The 23,936-nt window shown below is 36.7% G+C and overlaps 1 protein-coding gene across 1 annotated transcript in view; it reads left to right on the top strand.

The window, feature by feature from the left end:
• The window catches only part of STPG2 (sperm tail PG-rich repeat containing 2), an 829,206-nt gene that overhangs the window by 12,866 nt on the left and 792,404 nt on the right, over positions 1-23,936 (top strand). The window contains exons 3-4 of the mRNA XM_053700173.1: positions 17,229-17,388; positions 18,254-18,414. Of these exons, the coding sequence (XP_053556148.1) occupies positions 17,229-17,388; positions 18,254-18,414 (321 nt within the window). The remainder of the gene's footprint in view (positions 1-17,228; positions 17,389-18,253; positions 18,415-23,936) is intronic.

Genomic DNA, 23,936 nt, shown 5'->3' with positions numbered 1-23,936 from the left:
TTTCGGTAAATTGATCCTCCAACCATGATCTTGAAGAAACAACACAAGTCGATTCGTATGAGATTCTGCTAAATGTGAAGACTGAGCAAGTACCAAGATATCGTCCAAATAAGGAAATACCACAATACCCTGTTCTCTGATTACAGAAGGGCACCGAGAACCTTTGTAAAAATTCTTGGAGCTGTTGCTAGGCCAAACGGCAGAGCCACAAACTGGTAATGCTTGTCTAGGAAAGAGAATCTCAGAAACTGATAGTGATCTGGATGAATCGGAATATGCAGATATGCATCCTGTAAATCTATTGTGGACATATAATGCCCTTGCTGAACAAAAGGCAGGATAGTCCTTATAGTTACCATTTTGAATGTTGGTATCCTTACATAACGATTCAATATTTTTAGATTCAGAACTGGTCTGAAGGAATTCTCCTTCTTTGGTACAATGAAGAGATTTGAATAAAACCCCAGCCCCTGTTCCATAACTGGAACTGGCATAATTACTCCAGCCAACTCTAGATCTGAAACACATTTCAGAAATGCTTGAGTTTTCGCTGGATTTACTGGGACACAGGAAAGAAAAAATCTCTTTGCAGGAGGCCTTATCTTGAAGCCAATTCTGTACCCTTCTGAAACAATGTTCTGAATCCAAAGATTGTGAATTGAATTGATCCAAATTTCTTTGAAAAAACGTAATCTGCCCCCTACCAGCTGGGCTGGAATGAGGGCCGCACCTTCATGTGGACTTGGGATCTGGCTTTGGTTTTCTAAAAGGCTTGGATTTATTCCAGACTGGAGATGGTTTCCAAACTGATACCGCTCCTGTGGGTGAAGGATCAGGCTTTTGTTCCTTATTGTGACGAAAGGAACGAAAACGATTATTAGACCTAAATTTACCTTTAGATTTTTTATCCTGTGGTAAAAAAGTTCCTTTCCCTCCAGTAACAGTTGAGATAATAGAATCCAACTGAGAACCAAATAATTTATTACCCTGGAAAGAAAGGGAAAGCAAAGTTGACTTAGAAGACATATCAGCATCCCAAGTTTTAAGCCATAAAGCTCTTCTAGCTAAAATAGCTAGAGACATATACCTGACATCAACTCTAATGATATCAAATATGGCATCACAAATAAAGTTATTAGCATGTTGAAGAAGATTAACAATGCTATGAGAATTATGATCTGTTACTTGTTGCGCTAAAGCTTCTAACCAAAAAGTTGACGCTGCAGCAACATCCACTAAAGATATAGCTGGTCTAAGAAGATTACCTGAACATAAGTAAGCTTTTCTTAGAAAGGATTCAATCTTCCTATCTAAAGGATCCTTAAAGGAAGTACTATCCTAGTACGTTTAGCAAGAGTAGAGACAGCCCCATCAACTTTAGGGATTTTGTCCCAAAACTCTAATCTGTCAGATGGCACAGGATATAATTGCTTAAAACGTTTAGAAGGAGTAAATGAATTACCCAAATTATTCCATTCCCTGGAGATTACTTCAGAAATAGCATCAGGGACAGGAAAAACTTCTGGAATAACTACAGGAGATTTAAAAACCTTATTTAAACGTTTAGATTTAGTATCAAGAGGACTAGAATCCTCTATTTCTAATGCAATTAAGACTTCTTTAAGTAAAGAACGAATAAATTCCATTTTGAATAAATATGAAGATTTATCAGCATCAACCTCTGAGACAGAATCCTCTGAACCAGAGGAACCATTATCAGAATCAGAATGATGATGTTCATTTAAAAATTCATCTGAAAAATGAGAAGTTTTAAAAGACCTTTTACGTTTACTAGAAGGAGGAATAACAGACATGGCCTTCTTAATGGATTTAGAAACAAAATCTCTTATGTTAACAGGAACACTCTGAGTATTAGATGTTGACGGAACAGCAACAGGTAATGTAACATTACTAAAGGAAATATTATCTGCATTAACACGTTTGTCATGACCAGGGATAGGCAAGGTGTCCGTACACGGAGGAGTAGGACAGATGAATGCTGGTCCTTACTCCTCCTTGACCCAAGCAGCGCCACACTTAGTAGCAGGAAAGTGAGGGAAGAAGCAAGCTGCCTGCAGTCAACTAACCGTCAGTTGTGTCCCATCCAAATTGCTTGGTCTGTGCGGCAGCATGCTGCTGGTGTTCTTGTGTGGAAGACTGCTGCCTACTCTGACAAACATTAAGTAAATAAGTAAGTAACCAACCATGATGATCATGCAATTAACATCAAGGTGGGTGGGTTTGGTCAGAAGTTACAGACTCTCAATATAACCAAAAAAATAAATAAAAGGTAATACCACAAGCAGTCTTTATATAAATGTTATTTTAAACTTGTTTGATTAGATGGCTAATTTGTACTTGTGGAACTAGACCAGGGGCGTCCAACGTGCAGCCCATTTGACAGCAAAGTTTTCCTCTTCTGACTTATAGAAAGATAGATTATGTCGGCAGATAGGAACCATTTGGCCTATCTAGTCTGCCCAATTTTCTGAATACTTTCATTAGTTCCTGGCCTTATCTTATATCTAGCATACCCTTATGCCTATCCCATGCATGTTTAAACTACTTCACTGTCTCTACCACTTCTGCTGGATGGCTATTCCACCATGTATCCACTACCCTCTCTGTAAAGAGAGTGTTTTTTGATGTTTTTAAATTGAAATGTACCTTGGTGTCCTTCACTAATATCTGTACTTTGGAAAATGTCCGCCACAGCCTTGGTCCGTGCCTATCCCTGGTCATGACATTCATTACAAACAACAGCTGGAGGAACAGATACCACAAGTTTACAGCAGATACACTTAACTTTGGTCGATCCAGCACCAGGCAGCGTTTTTCCAGAAGTATCTTCTGACTCAGTGTCAATCTGGGACATCTTGCAATATGTAATAGAAAAAAACAACATATAAAGCAAAATTGATCAAATTCCTTAAATGACAGTTTCAGGAATGGGAAAAAAAGCCAGTGAACAAGCTTCTAGCAACCAGAAGCAATAAATAATGAGACTTAAATAATGTGGAGACAATAGTGACGCCCATATTTTTTAGCACCAAAAAAGACGCCCACATTATTTGGCGCCAAAAATTATGCCACATCCGGAACGCCAACACTTTTGGCGCAAAAAAACGTCAAAAATGACGCAACTTCCGGCGACACGTATGACGCCGGAAACAGAAAAAAAATTTTGCGCCAAAAAAGTCAGCGCCAAGAATGACGCAATAAAATGAAACATTTTCAGCCCCCGCGAGCCTAACAGCCCACAGGGAAAAAAATCAAATTTTAAGGTAAGAAAAAAATTGATTTATTCATATGCATTATCCCAAATATGAAACTGACTGTCTGAAATAAGGAACGTTGAACATTCTGAGTCAAGGCAAATAAATGTTTGAATACATATATTTAGAACTTTATATAAAAGTGCCCAACCATAGCTTAGAGTGTCACAGAAAATAAGACTTACTTACCCCAGGACACTCATCTACATGTAGTAGAAAGCCAAACCAGTACTGAAACGAGAATCAGTAGAGGTAATGGTATATATAAGAGTATATCGTCGATCTGAAAAGGGAGGTAAGAGATGAATCTCTACGACCGATAACAGAGAACCTATGAAATAGACCCCGTAGAAGGAGATCATTGAATTCAAATAGGCAATACTCTCCTCACATCCCTCTGACATTCACTGCACGCTGAGAGGAAAACCGGGCTCCAACCTGCTGCAGAGCGCACATCAACGTAGAATCTAGCACAAACTTACTTCACCACCTCCATAGGAGGCAAAGTTTGTAAAACTGATTTGAGGGTGTGGTGAGGGGTGTATTTATAGGCATTTTGAGGTTTGGGAAACTTTGCCCCTCCTGGTAGGAATGTATATCCCATACGTCACTAGCTCATGGACTCTTGCTAATTACATGAAAGAAACTAGGTTTAAACTATAAATCAACGTAACATAACTATTCTAATAAAATTAAAAAATCTAAATTACAAATTTAAAAAAACCTAAAAATAAAATAGTAGAATATATCACTGACAAGCAATGATATACGCTTTGAAGGACAGGAGCCTAAGCTGCAGTGGATCTAGGTAGCAGGAAGTAGAGAAAGTATATGGTACGATAGATAGATATAGTACAATAAATAAATAAGATAATGCACCCTGTCTGCAGCTGGACACAGAACAACCACAAATACGGAATAACTTTTCCCAAGTTATTTCGAAACACAAATAAGATACACAAGAGAGTGGAAGCTGTGAACAGCGCTGAACAGGATAAAACTAAATTATTATTATTATAATAGGAAGGCTGATAAATAACATGCACAATACAAAATACAACCCACAACACAATATGCACTGGGGAATGTGTATGCTCATAAATGGTGGCACATCACTAAATTGTTATTATAGGAAGGCTTATAAATAACATGCACACAACAAAATGCAACCAACAACACAGTATGCACTGGGAAATATGAATGTACATGAATTGTGGAACACCAGAATAAGTAGTGATCAAAATATTACAATACAATACAAAGAGAGAATCAGTAAAATAATACAATCCACATGATATAAAATAGTATAGGTAAAAAAGTCCAGAAAAAACTGCACCAAAGACACCCAATGAAATGGACAGAATGTAAAAGTTGATAGAGGACACCACGTGTTCAGGTTAAAATCTCACTGTGAAGGCACCACACAAGACACTTAGGGTATATACTCACAGGAGGGTACCTCAATTGAAATGAGGTAAGTGTCAAACGTGGACCCATACTGGGACTTAAGTAAAAGCTCTCCTCCAGATCTGTGCCAGGACTGTCCCCCTTGTATAGAACAGCAGGGACAGGTCTCAATCGTTGGATATATGTGCAGAAAAAATCAAACGGATACCAGTAATAGTGCAACACTGTTTAATAATTTGCACCTTAAAAGCGAACATACACAAACAAACAGCAGTAAGAATGTGCACTCACAGAGAAAACCTCAATGTAATGAGGTAACAATAACGCCTGTGTATAATGTCACATCAGGAAAAAACAGCAACAATTTAAGTAATGTAAGTAACCTTCACAGATAAAGAAGGCATCGTCTGTGGTCAAATTGTGGTCTGGTCTGCAGGTTAAGGCTTGGTAGTTGACTGTATGGTCAAGCCTGACGCATTATCTATACCATAAGTGTAGCATTAAATGTACGGTTAAGGTGAAAAGACGATCGAAGGAGAAAGAGATGTACAAGAAAAGAAGAATGAGACAGAGGAGAGTACTGCTTGGTTGTTCAGTAATTAGTAATACGACTTGGCAATGGGCTTTTTGTCGCTACCATTGTTTAAACCCGTAATAATTACTTGTATGCAATACATCATTGGTGTTAGTATTTGTAATTACCCTTTATATGGTGGCTCCACAAAAATGGGTACAGTTTAATTTTTAGCTATAGTGTGTCGGGACATCCTGATTATGGCTTTTGTGCTTGAGGTAGTGTTCCCATGTGGTAAGCATTTCCGTGTATATGTCCATCTTATTATTTTTTATGTAATAGTATTCCTCTAGTTCTATAAATTCTGATACTCTATGTGACTACATCTCTAAGGTGGGGCTGTTTTGCTTTTCCAGATTTTTGCTATTAATAATTTTATACTATTCGTCATCACAGAATAGTTTTTTATAGGGTTTGTGTTTAATTTTAGGGGATTGCACAGCAACCAAACCAACGGATCTAGAAGGAACTGAGTCTCTAGAATTGTTTCTATTTCTGCTATAATTATTCTCCAGAAGTTCTGGATTGTATTACACCACCACCACACGTGGGCCATGTTGCTGCCTCTATGACCACATCTCCAGCACTGATCTGACCTGTGTTGGAATAGGTGGTGGATTTTCTTAGGGGTAAGGTACCATCTGTGAAGGAGTTTTAAATTGATTTCAACTAAGGATAGTGATACAGACGTTTTTAATATGTTTTGGAAAATTGTTGTGCTTGTTTGTGGTATTATTCCCAAGTCATCTTCCCAGTTCTCAAGGTACGGTGGGATGTAGCCAGGGGGGTTAGTGGTTAGTATTCTATATATCAATGAGAGGGTATGAGAGAGCGGTGATGTACGGATATATACGGATTCAAAATGTGTTAGTGGTCTAACCATGTTTCTGCTTTGTTCATGTTGAGAGATTAACCGATGTACTCTATGGTAATTAAACCAGTTATAAAAATAGGTATAGCCCTTGTCCAATAGATCTCGTTGAGAAATAATTTTTTCTCCTGATGTTATCATGTGAATAGAGAGATTGCGAATATTTTTGTCTGATATGTTTAGTATGGCTTTATGACCTATCTTAAATTGACTGTTTTCTATGAATGAAGTGAGAGGGGATGGTTTTGATGAAATGATAGTATTCTTGGTCAGGGTATGTTCCCATGTAGCGTAAGTTTCTATTATCAGTGGGGAGTTATGTATCAGTTTATGTTTTGACTTCTCCATGCTCCAACACAGTCTTCCCAAATGTGGAACGTCTGAAATTAAGTCTTCTAATTGTACCCATCTTTTGTGGTTATAGTGTACATGCCAGTCTACTATTCTTTGCAAAAAGATGGCTTGTCTGTATAGTGTTATATTGGGGATTCCTAACCCACCTTGAAATTTAGGTTTTTGCATAATGACATTGTTGATTCTAGGTGGTTTTCTATTCCAGACAAAGTCACTGAACGCTTTTTATATACTTGGGATATAGGCTTTGGGTAGTGGAATTGGTAATGATTGAAGGATATACAATAATCTCGGAAATATGTTCATTTTGAGGATATTTATTTTGCCTGACCATGATAGTCTTTTTGATAGCCAAGAAGAAAGGTCTCTGATAATAGTTTTTATGATCGGTTCATAGTTTTTTGCAAAAGTTTCTTCCACTGTTTTTGCCAAGTCTATACCTAGGTAGTGAAGTGTATGTTTGCACCATGTGAAAGGGGTAATTTTTTTTAACTTTAAGTAGGGTAGGTTTATCTAGATTAATGTTTAGCACCTCAGATTTTGCAGAATTGATCTGAAAATTAGACAGTTTTTTCTGGGTTGGTGAGTGAGAATAGAATATCATCCGCAAAAAGGGACATGACATATGATTGCGAACCCACTTGTGTCACTTTTATATGAGGATTTTGTCTTATCTTAGTTGTAATGGTTTCAATGACACACTCAAATAGAAGAGGGGAAAGGGGGCAACCTTGCCGGTACCATTAGTTATTGCAAAGGGGTTTGATAGGGTTCCATTTATTAACAATTTAGCGTTAGGTTGGGAATAAAGGGAAAAAATTCTGTCCAGCATTCTAGGTCCAAAGTCCATGTATTCCAACGTAAAATGTAAGAATACCCAGTCAACACGGTCAAAGGCCTTTTCTGCATCTATAGACAGTAGGATGCCTGGGATTTCTCTGTCTTGTGCAAAGTGAATACGGTTGAAGGCCCTGACCGTGTTGTCTTTAGCTTCATGTTTTGGGATAAATTCCACCTGGTCCTGATGGATGATATCTGGTAGCATGTAATTCATGTGGTTTGCTAGCACCTTCGCGTAAATTTTGACATCAGAGTTTAAGAGGGAAATTGGTCTATAATGTGATGGGTGATCTAAAGGTTTGTTAGATTTTGGCAGTAGAAAAATTTGTGAGCCTCTAATGAACTAGGGGATAGTGATTTGGATTTGTCAATGTAATTAAAAAAATGCATAAGTTGAGGTATTAATTCCTCTTGAAATTGTTTGTAGTATCTGTTACTAAATCCATCAGGACCCGATGCCTTGCCAGTTCGAAGGTCTTTAATAACTGATTTAATTTCCTCTGATGTTATGGGTTCTTCTAGTTGTTCTTTATGGAGGGAGGAAATTTGGGGGAGATGAAGGGATGATAGAAATGTGGCTATTGCATTAGTTTTTGTTTCTTGTTCTAGGGGTGTTAGGCTGGATGGACTATTCAAGTTATATAGTTTTTGATAGTGTCCTCTGAAGGTTTTGGATTTGGAGGAGAAATGTTCTACATTCTGGTCATCTTTTATGCGTAAGATATATGATTTGTGTGATGATGTGCTTTTTGCTTTAAATATCTTGCTTGGGATCTGCCTGATTTATTACGTCCTTCGTAATGAGTTTGTTGCAGTCTTAATGTTTGTCTTTTGTGTTCTTTGTTGTAATAAGACGCTAGTTTTTCTTGTTCCAATTGTAGTGCAATTAGTAGGGAGTGGCTAGAAGGGGATTTTTTATGCCGTTGTTCTAGTGATTTTATGTTAACAAGCAAGGATGATAAGTATGCGTGTTTTCTTTTTAATATAGATGATTTAATGCCTATGAATTCCCCTCTTATCACGCATTTGTGGGCTTCCCAGATATTTGATTGGGGATAGGTCTGGAGTGGTGTTGAGGGTAAAGTATTCTGTGATGGATTGTGAGAGCTGTTGGGACACAGAGGGGTCTGAAAGTAGATGCTCATGTAATCTCTATATATAATTTTGAATCGGTTTGGTTGGCCAAGTTAATGTACTTAAAACTGATGTGTGATCTGACCAGGTAAGGGGGGATATTTGTGAAGAGTGAAATAATGATAGGCCGTGACATCAGTAAAGATATAATCTATTCTGGTATAGAGTTTTTGAGGGTATGAATAGAATGTATAGTCTCTTTTCTCTGGGTTAGAAACCCTCCAGAGATCATGAACAACTAGCTTTTTAAGGTAAGCGTTAGTGTGGTTAATATGTGAGATTGGAATAGAAAAGTATGTGGACCAGCAGTCTAGCAGGAGATTTAGAGGCATATTCGGATCTCCACAAATTATTAGAGTTCCTTTTTGGTGTTCCAAAATTAGATTAGTTACTATTTTAATAAAGTTTGATTGTTTGGACTTCAGAGAGTATATGGAAACCAATGTAACCGGACGGCCATAAAGTAGGCCTACCAGTATAATATATCTACCCTCTCTATCCTTAATTGTTTTAAGTGCTGTGAATGGGATTTTTTTCCTAATTTAAATCCCAACCCCATGTTTTTTGGATTTAGGGTGGGAGGCATAATAACATGTGCCAAATTTGATTATGAAGGTTAATGGTTCCCTGCTTTTGATAAAATGAGTTTCTTGGACAAATGCTAAGTTTGTTTTGTGTATGTTGAAGTCTCTCAATGCTTGAGATCTTTAAGATGGGATTTTAAGTCCTTTGGTGTTAATTGACTGAATTCTTATGAAATATAATGGCTTGTGGTTTTGTTGAGAATTAGCCATGAAAGGGTAGATTATTGGGTAATATCGGTAGTACTGACATGTATATAGCACCGGGCAGATGTATGGGTATTTTTGTCTGTGATGTGATAATCCTGAACAAGTAGAGCAGTAAGAAAGGAGAGAATCAGATGTAAAACATTTAATATAAAACAATAACATTAAATTTGTCAAGAGTGACTTCCATGAGGATGCGTTTTCCACTCTATGGCTCTTATTAAAATATTAAAGGGTGAATAAAATAACCAGGCTGATATGCCCAACAATTCCATTATTTATTTGCTTATAGTAATTGACAGCCTGTTGTGATATGCAAACAAGAGTGTATTCATTTCCAACAAACCCACTGCACTCTAGACTATTTTAAATAATGAAATGCATCAGCATGACTGCCCCGACATGGAACCCCCAACCACCAGTCCAAGTGTTGAGTAATTTGCTTATTGGATTGTACATTGGTGTTGTTGGCCCCCCGCCAGCGCAGCCAGGCCCACCAAGCGACAAACAGAATCAATAACAATTTTGAACTTGTGTATTATTGAAGGTGAACAAATTATACATATAATAAAAAGCAACCAATAAAAATAGAATAAAATAGAATAAAAGAAAAACAGTAAACTTATGTAACATCGGGTCCCTTATCTTGTCACATTTATAGGCTGTAATATAACAGTCATTATAGTTTATTATTAAACTTTTGGCTAGATTGAATTGTATATCTTATTTCTATACTATTTTTGCCAATTTTTATGACATTATTTTCTTATTAGTTTAAATTAGTTTGGCTATTTCCCACTGAGATATATTATTAATCCAACATGTGGTAATATGTGTAGTAGTTCTAATAGTGCCCACACCCAGTTACAGGCTGAGCTGACTTGATAATCTTTTCAGGTTGTGTAAGTTAGGAAAGATGTTACTAGAGTAGCAAGATTCTGGAAACCTGTATCTCTTGCTCCTCATTGTCGGCTGTTATCCATACCACTAACAAATAGTTACATTGACCATAATTTTTAACAACTTAAGGCATAACTCTATATAAACATTCACAGCATTTTACATAAAAATTGAAAATACAACATGCTTTTACTTGGATAACTGCTTTCTCAGCCAAAGGCTCATCTCAGATTAAGCTACATGTCTCTTCATTTAATTGGAGGGTCCTTAGTTTTTCTTTTTGAGACTAGAGTCCATTGTGAGTCATGCTGTTTTTGAAGGACTTCCAAGGTTGTATTGCGGGTGTCTTGCCTCTGTTGCTGAGGTTGTGGAAAAATCAAGTTGAGACCTTTAGAAAAGGTCTCAAGGTTTTGCAGGGTTTTGTATACAAAAGTTTTTCCATCTTTTTGAATTAGAAGGCTAAATGGGAACCCCCATCTTTATCTTATTTAGTTTTCTTGTAGAATAGTGGTTATAAATTTGAGAGATCGTCTCTTTTCATTTGTCGTTGGACATAAAGCCTGGAAGATTTGGAGAGTCTGTCCTTGGAAGGATACGGAACCTTGTGATCTTGCCTGTTTCCAAATGGCTTCCTTATGTTGGTAGAAAGCAAATTTCATGATAATGTCCCTTGGGGGGTTTTCCAGATTAGGTCTCGGGTGAAAGGCTCTATGGGCTCTTTCTTGAGAATAGTCCATTAGTTCCAGCGAGGGGACTAGATGTTTAAAGAGATGCAAGAGGTATGTGGTTATGCTTATCCTTAGGTTGCTGCGCCGATTCCGGTTATCAAGGTCTTCCACTTTCAATTGTAGGTCCTGAATCACAGAATCTTAACAGTTGAGGTGTTGAGTGTTATTACTGACTATTGATTCCAGGTTTTCTTGGCATTCTTCCAGACATTCAATCCTGGATCCCAAATCATTAATATCTTTTCGTATAGAAGATAGTTCTGACTTTATGAAGTATTTTATATCAGCAATGTCTGATTTTGATGGGACAGCAGCTATTGTGCTCTGAATTTGTGTTAGCTGTTCAAGAGAGGATTGGGGTAGTATTGCAGAAGCTTGAGTTGCCATGTTGTCAGATTTTTTTTTACCTTTTAATGTTAGATGTGGTTCTTGTTCTTGTAGGGAGAAGAAGGAACTTACCGATGGTGTCTTTGGAGTTATCAGTTTCTGGTCTGTCTGTTAGATTTCCTGACTGCCATAAGCAGAGAAGAAGTGGGGTATTTTATTTGGATATTTAAGCAAGTTACTTTTATCGGATAGTAAGATGTTCTTTCTGTGCACGCTTTATATTTGGTACCCTGACCTTAATATTCATATGAAAGTTTTGTTATTTTACTTGCTTCTGGTACTTCCGCAAGTATGATAATTTGTCAGGTCCTGTGTTACTCTGTGAGCTTTATACTATCTGTGTTAGCTAGCCCTTGCTTGCATGGTAGCTCGTTTAGTCTCTGAAGGTGTATAAGATACACAGGTTCCTTTATTTATTGTATATTATTGCCCTGAGGAAACCCCTGTGATCTTTGCGGTCACGTGGGGGGTGAAACGTGCGTCAGCAGTGACGTACGAAGTGGACGTGTTTGCTTGACAGACCGCTGTGGCGTCCTCGCTGATTATGCCGGTTTGGTGGTGAACCAAAGATGCTGATCCAGCTTGCTTAAACAACGGAATTGAGAAGCCTGTTTGCTGAAAAAATACGGTTGTATAATAAGCCGACTTTATAACTTTGATACTCCAGCCCGTTACTATAACCGGATTTCTGAGGGTGTTTGATGTACTAAATCAAGATACGGCACTGATCATCTGGATGTATCTAAGACTGTCTGCTAGTGTTACATATACACTACTTTAAGATAACAACAACTTGTGTGCAACCACATAATTTCTGATATTGTATGATGTATATTATATGACAATGTATGATGTTACCAAGTTCTTAATATAAGCTGTAAAAGACAAAACGACTTGTTCTGGGGCTGTTAAACATAGATCCAGATACCTTTATATTCATGACACCTGATACCTATTACTATACTGGTGGTGTCCGCTGAATACTGGAGTTGCTTTTTTCACCCCCATAGTCCTTTATTGTCTTGCTACAATATCAGTATTAAGATAACTGTTTGTCCAAAACTAAGCTGTTAGAACACAGTTAGACTGTATCCTGGGGTTGTTAAATATAGATCCAGAACAAATTTTCATGACACCAGAGACCTCTTATTATATTGGTGGTGCCCGCTGATACTGGAGTTGTTTCTCATCCCCCATAGTCTACTCTGTTTTTTGTCATAATACTAAGGTATGACTGCATAAATATATCTACTAAATAACGTATTGTGCACAATACTAAGAGCTACTTTATAGCTCCATTACGTATGATTTAGTTGTTCAATATATTCTATATATTTTTATGCTGCTTGTTTAAGGTTTCTAACACCCTTTACTCTAATGACATAGATCATCAAGGATCACTATGGTGGCTAATTTTACATCCTGTACGTAACCACCCTCTAGTGGAGGTGTTGTCAGTTCTTACCCTCTACATTTTTCAACTTTTTCAGCAATCCTAATGCATAATATAAAATAAATTTTGACAGCAAAGACTGTTTCAAGCATTACGTCTATAAGCACCTCTTTATTTTGGTTCATGTGTCTTGTTTAATAAATTTAGCCACTGTGGGTCTGTGGATGATGAGAATAGTTTTCACATACCGCTGAATGTGGAGCTTTGCACTTGCTTAGCATTTATATTTCAAAAAAGGTTGTGCTGAAATCCCTGTCTTTCTTAATAACAGCCTAATTATGGTTGTTATTCTATCTAACTTTATATTGTGAATATATAATTAGTTTAAGGGGCTGCACACTTCATATAAGGTTTTGCATTCACCTGAGCATTGATTTTTAGCTCGAGGTAGAGTTCTATATTTAAAGTTTTGACTGGTCTCACTTTCCCTACTTATACTGTTCCTTTATTTATTGGTATAATCTGCTACAGTAGGAATGGTTAATATCCCTGTAAGGAGGACTGAATGACATGGTGGCTTAGGGATCGCTAGAGATAGTAGTCTATGTGGCTCAGTAGAAAAGGTGAGTTCATGATGTTAGTAAGGTCAGCATGACCGTTTTGTTTCTCATTTAGGAGATGTATTGCTGTTATATTTGACCATGCGGTTGCTGAGGTATGTATTGCCTTATCGCATGAACTCACCCTGAAAGATGTTGTCCCTTTGTGAGTAGCGATGTGTCTCCCAGCCGGTAATAGGGACTGATGAGGTGGCAAGTTGATCCACCTAATTGCAGGTTTGTGAGGGCTGATAAGATGTAGGCCGCAGTTAAAGATGGCGACCTTAGATCATATTTTCGTGCCGTGCTCTGCACTAATCAGCAATTTGCCATAACAGATCACTTGCCGACCTGTTCCTGGGATATTCAGTCGAGCTAGCCAATTTATTCACCCAATTTTGAGCTGTTAGGGGGCCGATTGAGTAGGAAAGGCTACGGAGCTTCACAACTATACAGCCATCTCCCTGCACGGCTACGCCTACCTATACTATTTTATACCATGTGGATTGTATTATTTTACTGATTCTCTCTTTGTATTTTATTGTAATATTTTGAGCACTACTTATTCTGGTGTGCCACAATTCATGTACATTCATATTTCCCAGTGCATACTGTGTTGTGGCTTGTATTTTGTTTTGTGCATGTTATTTATAAGCCTTCCTATAATAACAATTTAGTGATGTGCCACCATTTATGAGCATACACATTTCCCAGTGCATATTGTGTTGTGGGTTGTATTTTGTATTGTGCATGTTTTTTATCAGCCTTCCTATTATAATAATAATAATTTAGTGTTACCCTGTTCAGCAATGTTCACAGCTACCACTCTCTTCTGTATATTAAAAAACCTAACATCCCCTAACCTACAATAAACTACCAATCCCCTTTAAAAGGGCCTTTTGTAGGGCATTGCCCTAAGTTAAACAGCTCTTTAACCTGGCAAAAAATACAAAGTCCACCACCCAACCAACCCCCCAAAATAAAAAAACCTAACTCTAAAAAAACCTAAGCTACCCATTGCCCCTAAAGGGGCATTTGTATGGGCATTGCCCTTAATAGGATTTCAGTAGGTCTTATCCTATTGGCTGTTTTGAACAGCCAATAGGATTTCAGAAGCTCTCATCCTATTGGCTGATTTGAATTTGAAGAATCAAATCAGCCAATAGGAATGCAGGGTACGATATTTTGAAACGGGTATCTTGCATTCAACTTTAGTGTACGGCGGTGACTTTATGAAGAGGACGCTCCGTGCAGGATGTCATCGCCAGTCCAGGATAGCTCCGCTCTGCGCCGCCGGGATGAAGAGAGAAGATGCCCCCGCAATGGATGAAGATGTCGCTGCCTGGATGAAGACTTCTCGCCGCCTGGACACAGACTTCTTGCCGTCTGGATGGAGATTGATGTCCGGACTTCAGGAACCATGAGTAGATATTCTGGGGTTAGTGTAAGGTATTTTTTTTTATTTTTTGGGGTGTTTTTTATCTCCAGATTAGGATTTTGGGCAAAGTGTAAAAGAGCTGAACGGCCTTTTAAGGGCAGTGAAAAAGAGCTGAATGTCCTTTTAAGGGCAATGCCCATACAAATGCCCCTTTAGGGGCAATGGGTAGCTAAGGTTTTTTTTAGAGTTAGGTTTTTTATTTTGGGGGGTTGGTTGGGTGGTGAGTTTTACTGTTGGGGGGACTTTGTATTTTGTTACAGATAAAAGAGCTGTTTAACTTAGGGCAATGCCCTACAAAATACCATTTTAAGAACTATTGGTAGTTTATTGTAGGTTAGGGGGTGTTTTTTTGGGGGGGGTATTTTTTATAGGGCTATTAGATTAGGTGTAATTGTTTTTAATTTTTTTTAATTTTAGTGTTTATTATTTTCTGTAATCTTAGATGTTTTTAAAATTTTTCGTAGGATTATTTTTTTTTAAAATTTGTAATTTAGGTTTTCAATTTTTTTCGTAGTGTTAGGTTTTTTTAACTTGTAATTTATTTATTTTTAATTGGTATTTTTTTATTTTATTAGAATAGTAATGTTAGGTTAATTTATAGTTAAATGTTAGGTGTATTTTTATTTCACAGGTAAGTTTTTATTTATTTAAATATAGTTATATTGTAATTTTAATTTAAAGTTAGGGGGTGTTAGGTTTAGGGGTTAATAGTTTAATTTATTGTTTTGCGATGTAGGGGGCAAGCGGTTTACGAATAGTCTTTTTGTGATAGTTTATGTTTTCTTCATTTTTTTTTCTCTTTTTTATTTTTTTTCCTTTTTTTCCACATTCATTCAGGATATATATTTCACAATTGGATTTACATTGGTTTCAGAAGGATAATTATTTTTGGGTTCCTCAGACTTATGGGGCGTGATCCGATATAGATTGTAGTTTGCGGCGCAATCGAGTGAACCCCCGCCGCCCGTAGTTTCAGCTCGCAACTCGAGCTATCCCATATACGGCACCGTCAGATGCTAAAGTGCCGTAAGTCGGATAAACCAGCGATGTCCAGAAATCTGCGTAAGTACAAATTTCTGGAGTCGCCAGTGACTTACGGCACTTTAGAAACTGCCGGCGCCTACAAAACCTGACTAAGTTATAAAATCTCCCGTACTGTCTAACACGCCTCCCAAACATAGCCCGACACGTATACCCCTCTATCCGCTATCCCCCCTCACTCTCCTAATAATAAATGTATTAACCCCTAAACCGCGGCTTCCGGACCCCGCCGCACCTAATAAAGTTATTAACCCCTAAACCGCCGCTCCTGGACCCCACCGCCACCTACATTAACTACCCCCTAATGTGTCGGGCTATGTTTGGGAGGCGTGTTAGACAGTACGGGAGATTTTATAACTTAGTCAGGTTTTGTAGGCGCCAGCAGTTTCTAAAGTGCTGTAAGTCACTGGCGACTCCAGAAATTTGTACTTACGCAGATTTCTGGACATCGCTGGTTTATCCGACTTACGGCACTTTAGCATCTGACGGTGCCGTATATGGGATAGCTTGAGTTGCGAGCTGAAACTACGGGCGGCGGGGGTTCCCTCGATTGCGCCGCAAACTACAATCTATATCGGATCACGCCCCATAAGTCTGAGGAACCCAAAAATAATTATCCTTCTGAAACCAATGTAAATCCAATTGTGAAATATATATCCTGAATGAATGTGGAAAAAAAAGGAAAAAAAATAAAAAAGAGAAAAAAAAATGAAGAAAACATAAACTATCACAAAAAGACTATTTGTAATTAAAAAGTTTTCTGGCCTTTTAAAATAATACTCATTTAATGGCTTGACGATAATAATAGTAATACTGACCATTAATGACCAGTGTTTACACAATGTATAAGATTGCTAATAGTCTTCTCTTAAAACTGCTGCTGTAGTGGGCTCCTGAGTATAACCTGATTTTCAACAAAGAATACCATGAGAACAAAGTCATTTTCACGATAGAAGTAAATTGGAAAGTACAGAACTGTTTTTTGCCAACAAATGACAAATATTTTCTGTTCAGTGGTGTTTAAAGCTACACAAAAACATTTGAGAGGTCCCAGGTCTAGGCATTTCTAATTAGGAAATGTATCTAATCAGTAAAATATGTCACAAACTTTATTAAACATATTCCAGCCAAAATGGGAAAAATATAATTGTTTTTCTGTTATAAATTAATTAAGAAGATTTTGTGATGGATCATAATAACCTACTTTATATTCATTCTTCATCTATGAAAAGCATTGGTAAATAGTCCCACTGAAACCTCTATATAAATAATTATCATTTTAACAATGCATTGGATTGCATAATTCTATTATACTGGAAATTAAAATTATTTTAATGATTACAAACTTAGTAGCAGCTTGCCTTTATATGCTCTGCTACAGTTGAAAGCCTTTATGCATTCATTTCACTGTTTGTTGATTATTCTTTGTTATTGCTGTTCTGTTCATATTCTTCGGTATAATTAACATTTTCAGAGCAACCATGTGTTTTATTTTATAGGAGAAAGTGAAAGGAGGACGGTCTCTCCAGAACAGAGATAAACGTTTTCGAGAATCTGTTTCATCTCTACCTGGACCTGGGACCTATGATCTGTTGGTTGGGAGTAATGTAGATAACCATAATTCTCAGAGCAATAATGCACAGAAACTTCAGAAAGTAAGCATTTATTTTGTTACTATCTGTAATTTATAATTTATATCTAAATGGATAGAAAACCAGTCCCATGAACACTAGCATATAAATAGATCCAATACGTTCCTTACACATGCTGAAAGAAATCAAAATAATAGTAATACAAAGGATGGGAAAATCAAACCCCTTTACCTTCACTGACCTTACTCTTTCTCCTCCCCACCCTCCCGCTACTGCTTATTCTCTTCATGGAGCATATTGCTAATGGAAGTTAGAACACTAGATCTATAGAGAGTAATGGAGCACAGTCACGTTGCCTGCCCTCCGTCTCTGTTGAAGTTTCAGGTCTTGACCGGCAAGACCCAATATTTCAGCAGAGGAAGAGAGAAGACAGCATGCCAGCGCATCTTTACCCTCTGTAGAAGCGAGTGTTACAAGTACTGATTGGCTGCAGCACTACTGTTCAGGAACAGAGTAAACATTGGTGGTGGTGGATGAGTAAGCTAAGTTAGGGTAAAGGGGGTTTGATTTTTCAAATATCTGTATTAGAATAGCTTTTATTTAATTTTTTTACAGAATGTGTAAATTTAGTATCAAGTTTATTTATTTTTATTTTTTCCTGGAACTGGATTTGTGTCTATTTAAATTGAAGTATATTATTTCTTCATATAGACTATTATTCTTGTTTAGTAAGAAAGCTTCCTCTATTTCCTTTTGTTTAAGGTTAGATGAAAACGTAACTCAATAGTAGTGCCAATTGAGGCCTTTTTTTTTGTTGTTGACAGAAGTTTACTTTCATATTTCAAAACTGCTTTATATTTCAGGTTTTTAGTAAACTGTTACAATTTCATGAAAAAAACAAACAAATCTGTTTTTATTGTTTCTACAGAGAGTACTTAGCAATGTCAAAAAGCATCCTATAGCAGCTGCTCCCTCTATTCCTACATCTGGACAGTCATATGGTTATGAGGAGACATCAGACGGTTCTCTTATAAAACAACTTCCACCTGAAAGGGACAACACTTTGGGTCCTGCCTATTATCTGCCTACAAATGTAAGTTGTTTCTTATTAATAATCAGTTGTTGATAAATATCTCTATAATTTACCTGTGAGGGGCAATTTCACTTGTGCACTAAATATTAAATAAGGGGGACATAACGACTAGTTTTCTTTATCCTTCACTTCAAAAGATCATAATAAAAATTAGACATGTGCACAGGCAAAATTTTCCGTTTGGCTTAATCTTTCGCTTCAAATATTCAAAATACTTTGTATTTTGAATATTCAGCACCTGTGCTGTTCGGTATTCTTCTTGTTTTAAATTAAACGAATACCGACCAGTCGTGGAACATTTACATTCATTTTTGTTAAACTAATGTACATGTTCCACTGCTACATGGGAAAATGACCTTCTCCTTTAGTGCAGGTTCTGGGAGCCACAAGCTAATCCCCCTGTTAGCGTGGCCGGGGCTCTGTAAAGCAGAGTTAGTGCGGCTCTCCACACGCTTAGGTAAATATTTTTAAATATTTAAAGGAAAACTAATGAATACCGCTGAATTCAGCATTATTACTTTGCTTTCTTTAAATTTCATGCTGCATTCTTTAGTTTTAATGAGACAAATATACTTGTTTTGTTAATTTTTACATTCGTTATGAAATGAATGCACATGCCTAATAAATTTATTCTGGTAGTGCTGCTTTATATCAAAGAAAAGCTGCGGCTGTAATAAAAAAACGGCAGCACTTAAAAAGTAAAATGTATCCTTTTTACTCTATCTAAAAACAGAATGTTGGAACAAACACCTTCAACAGCGAAGAGAACAGCCCAGCTGACGCATTTCACTCCCCCAATCTGTCGGTTTCTCTTGAAATTCTTGATAAAATTCAAATCAAAACATATATTTAGACCAGTGGTTCCCAAACTTATTATGATTAGTGTCTGTAAGATTTAAGGTGGCAGAGAGGATATGTAGCAGATGTCTTAAAAGGGGTCTGAGCAGTGCACAACTCTTAATAAATATAATAACACAATGTAAGCTTAAGGAGTAACAACTACCATAAACATATTAAAATTTAAATTGTTTCAACACTGTCTTATCTTTGTTCCTCTGATACCAGTATTTAATAATTACCAGATACCACATGTGCAGGATTGTGAAGGATTTAATAACGCAACCCTATTGATGTCTATGGGGAAAAAAAAGTTACGTTTAAACCTAACACCCTAACATAAACCCCAAGTCTAAAAACCCCCAATCTGCCGCCCACGACATCGCCGACACTAATAAAAGTTATTAACCCCTATTCTGCCACTCCTGACATCGCCGACACCTAAATAAAGTTATTAACCCCTATTCCGCCGCTCCCTGACATCGCCAACACTATAATAAAGTTATTAACCCCTATTCCGCAACTCCCTGACATTGCCGGCACTATAACAAAGCTATTAACCCCTAATCTGCTGCTCCCTGACATCGGCAACACTATAATAGAGTTATTAACCCCTAAACCTCCAGCCTCCCACATCGCCGCCACTAAATAAACCTATTTACCCCTAAACCTCCGGCCTCCCACATCGCCGCCACTAAATACACCTATTAAACCCTAAACCTCTGCCCCTCCACATCGCTGCTACTAAATAAACCCCTAAACCGCCAGCCCCCCACATTGCAAAACACTAAATGAAACTATTAACCCATAAACACCCCATTACTTTAAATTAAAATGACAATATAACTATCTTAAAATAAATAAAAACTTACCTGTAAAATAAAAATTAACCTAACATTACTATTCTAATAAAATAAAAAAATACTACCAATTAAAAAATCTAAATTACAAATTTCAAAAAGACCTAACACCATGAAAAAAATTAAAAACATCTAAAAATTACAAAAAATAATAAACACTAAATTACGAAAAATAAAAAACTCTAAGCTTACAAAAAATAATAAACGAAATTATCAAAAAGAAAAACAATTACACCTAATCTAATAGCCCTATAAAAATAAAAAAATCTCCCCCAAAATAAAAACACCCCCTAGCCTACAATAAACTACCAATAGCCCTTAAAACGGCCTTTTGTAGGGCTTTGCCCTAAGTTAAACAGCTCTTTTACTTGTAAAAAAAAATACAAAGCCCCCTCAACAGTAAAACCCATCACACAAACAACCCCCCAAAATAGAAACCTAACTCTAAAAAAACCTAAGCTACCCATTGCCCCTAAAGAGGCATTTGTATGGGCATTGCCCTTTGTAGGATTGTAGGATAGCCTTATGCTCATTCCAGGCGTTCTTAGAAGTCCCCCACAGTGTTTGTCATTACTACCTCTATAAAGAAGTGCTTCCGCAAATTACTGCTGATTATAATTCCATTCAGCTTGAGATCATGACCCCTTGTTCTTGAATTTTTAATTTTATGTAAAATACTCCCAGCGTCAGCTTTGCTAAGCCCTTTAATATACCATAAAGTTGCTATCATATCACCTCTTTCCCTTCTCTGCTCAAAGTTTTACATATTTAGGTCACTGGGCCTTTCCTGGTAAGTTTTTTTTATTTAGACCATGTACCATTTTAGTAGCCCTCCTTTGCACAGATTCCAGTTTGTTTCTATCCTTCTGAGGATATGGCCTCCAGAACTGCACACATTGCTCAAGATGAGTCCTAACTAATGATCTGTAAAGTGGCATAAGAACCTTACCTTACCTTGAAGGCAAAGAACAGTAAAACGTCATATACAAAGCAAGAACGTTGTTTTCCTTTGCACAATTAGGACAAAACACAACACATTACAATAATTATACTTGGAGGGGCCCACTAGCATTCTCTTCTACTTATTTATACTACTGCCCCTATGGTAATTCCAGTGTCCCCCTTTTATGCCTATTAGTGCCCCCCCTGTAATCCTACTGCTAATTTGGGAACCACTGATTTAGAGGAGCAATAAAAAAAATAGCATTCCACTCTTCCAGAAAGTCCAGTATTTTAGCAGGCTGTCCAGTAAAATATATAAAAAATATGGAACACTTACATTTCCAGTATTTATAAGGTCTTCTAAGTGTCTGCTAAATGCCTCCTATGCCTCTATGCTTTTCAAATATCACCCAAAAAGAATTGCCTTTGCATTTTCTATTATATATGTTACAGGCAGCCATGGGGTGTTAATTCATTGATGAGTGTTCTCTTGGCAGGCAAGGGGTCAAATTACTAATGTGTATGTGTGTTACCGGTATCTAAAAATGTAAAATTATTGAAATGTATTTTACTGGCAACCAAGGGGTAAAATGACTGCTCAGTTGTTTAAAATATACATGGTGGGACTAGGATCAAAGGTGAACCGTACGGTTAAACTTTTGGAAAGACCTCACCTGTCACCAGTACCCTATCACCTATAGATTGTCTGATATTTTTATGAAGCACGGCTTCATACTGCATTTAAAGTTGTCACATTCTTGAATTAAATGAAAATTATTATGGTCTTTATTATGTGACAGAATTTTGGGAAATTAAACTGAAGTTCTAATAGAAAAAAAATGCTTTTGTTTCATAAGAGCACATTTTTGTATACAATTTCCTTTATTTGTTTTGTTACTCATGAGTAGCTCATGGCAGGTGAGCCAATCAGGAGATGATATACTGATCCATCACTCATTGGTCATATCCTGAACATGCTTCCCTGGTCCTTTCTTGCAGGGGTTAATAAACACCTAAGGAAAAAAAATGAAAATTGTTTAAAAAATAAAAGCAAAAAGAGCTTTTATTTTAAAAGGATACTGTACTGTGAAATGTATTTCCTCTTACGTTTTTCAATTACTTTTTATACCAGCTGCAAAATATTAGATTATTGGAAATTTAGTTTTATTTTTTATATTTAATATAGCTGTTTTTTTCTTATTGACACCACCACCCTTTGCTCTCAAGGACATGCCCCTTTTAATGCACTGACCCTGCAGAAAGAGTGGACCTTGCTATCTTATCTCACTCTCTCTAAACACACAAAGGTCAATAACTATTTGCTTACATTTTCATTATAGATGTTAAACAAGTTCCAGTACATTTAGGGCTAGATTCCAAATGGAGCGCTATTCAATGTTCCTGGTCGAGTGGGTAAGCTATTTGCATGCGTTGGGTTGTGCTGGTATTATGAGTTGAAAGTAAACTGTTTTTGCTAGCATACTAACCTGACGTGTGTAAAAAGCAGAACTTACAGTATCTCATGTACAATAACCTATTCCACCATACACGTCAATGGAGCACCCTGCTAGTGTACAAACACGATCGCATATTCTCAAGTGTGCTAACCTGACATGGAAATATGAATATTTCACATGCAAATGATCTTCACATAGCAGAATTCTATTTATTATTTTTTTTAATTATTATTATACTTTATTTTTGAAGCGCCAACATATTCTGCAGTGCTGTCCATGGGTACATTTAATTGAAATAATACGATATAAAACTTGTAAGAGACATATATATATATATATATGTACAGTATATATATATATGTATATATATATATATATATATATATATATATATATATATTTCACAAATAAATATTTATACCTATGTATAATACATGATTATATAGGTATAGATATATACAGATATATATAGGAATATCTATTTAAAAATACATAGAACATATTCCCTTATGTGAAGAACTTTGGAATGTGAAACGTTTACAGTAAATACACACGATAACACTTTATTAAATATAAATAGTGCATAAATATGATTTTACATGTTTTCAGCTACTTGGCTGCAAAGGGCTCCAATGCACTTATATATATGTCATACATATGTATTTATATGTTTGTACATATATACATACATATAAATGCAAAAATACATATGCACACATGCTCTTAGAGAGATGCAACTAGACCTCACTGACAAGGCCCACAGAAGACCGAAGCGATTGTTTGGGGTTGTTGTTTCTCTTGTTCAGAGAAGAATTGGCTGGTATTTCAGCACTGGACTGTCATTGGGCAAGGTTAGACTGATATGCTACAGAATATTTTTTCTCTGTGAAGGGGCATAGTGTGCTAAAATGCACCCTGAGTGGCACTTAAGTTATTCTAGCTTTTGTCTCAGCAGAGTGCGTCTCTCTCTCTTTATATATATATATATATACACACACACACATACATATACATGTTTAGAGACGTATATGTACAGGGAGTGCAGAATTATTAGGCAAGTTGTATTTTTGAGGATTAATTTTATTATTGAACAACAACCATGTTCTCAATGAACCCATAAAACTCATTAATATCAAAGCTGAATAGTTTTGGAAGTAGTTTTTAGTTTGTTTTTAGTTATAGCTATTTTAGGGGGATACCTGTGTGTGCAGGTGACTATTACTGTGCATAATTATTAGGCAACTTAACAAAAAACAAATATATACCCATTTCAATTATTTATTTTTACCAGTGAAACCAATATAACATCTCAACATTCACAAATATACATTTCTGACATTCAAAAACAAAACAAAAACAAATCAGTGACCAATATAGCCACCTTTCTTTGCAAGGACACTCAAAAGCCTGCCATCCATGGATTCTG

This window comes from Bombina bombina, chromosome 2 (assembly GCF_027579735.1).
Source record: "Bombina bombina isolate aBomBom1 chromosome 2, aBomBom1.pri, whole genome shotgun sequence".
Lineage (NCBI taxonomy): Eukaryota > Metazoa > Chordata > Amphibia > Anura > Bombinatoridae > Bombina > Bombina bombina.
This window is presented reverse-complemented; position numbering and strand designations above follow the sequence as displayed.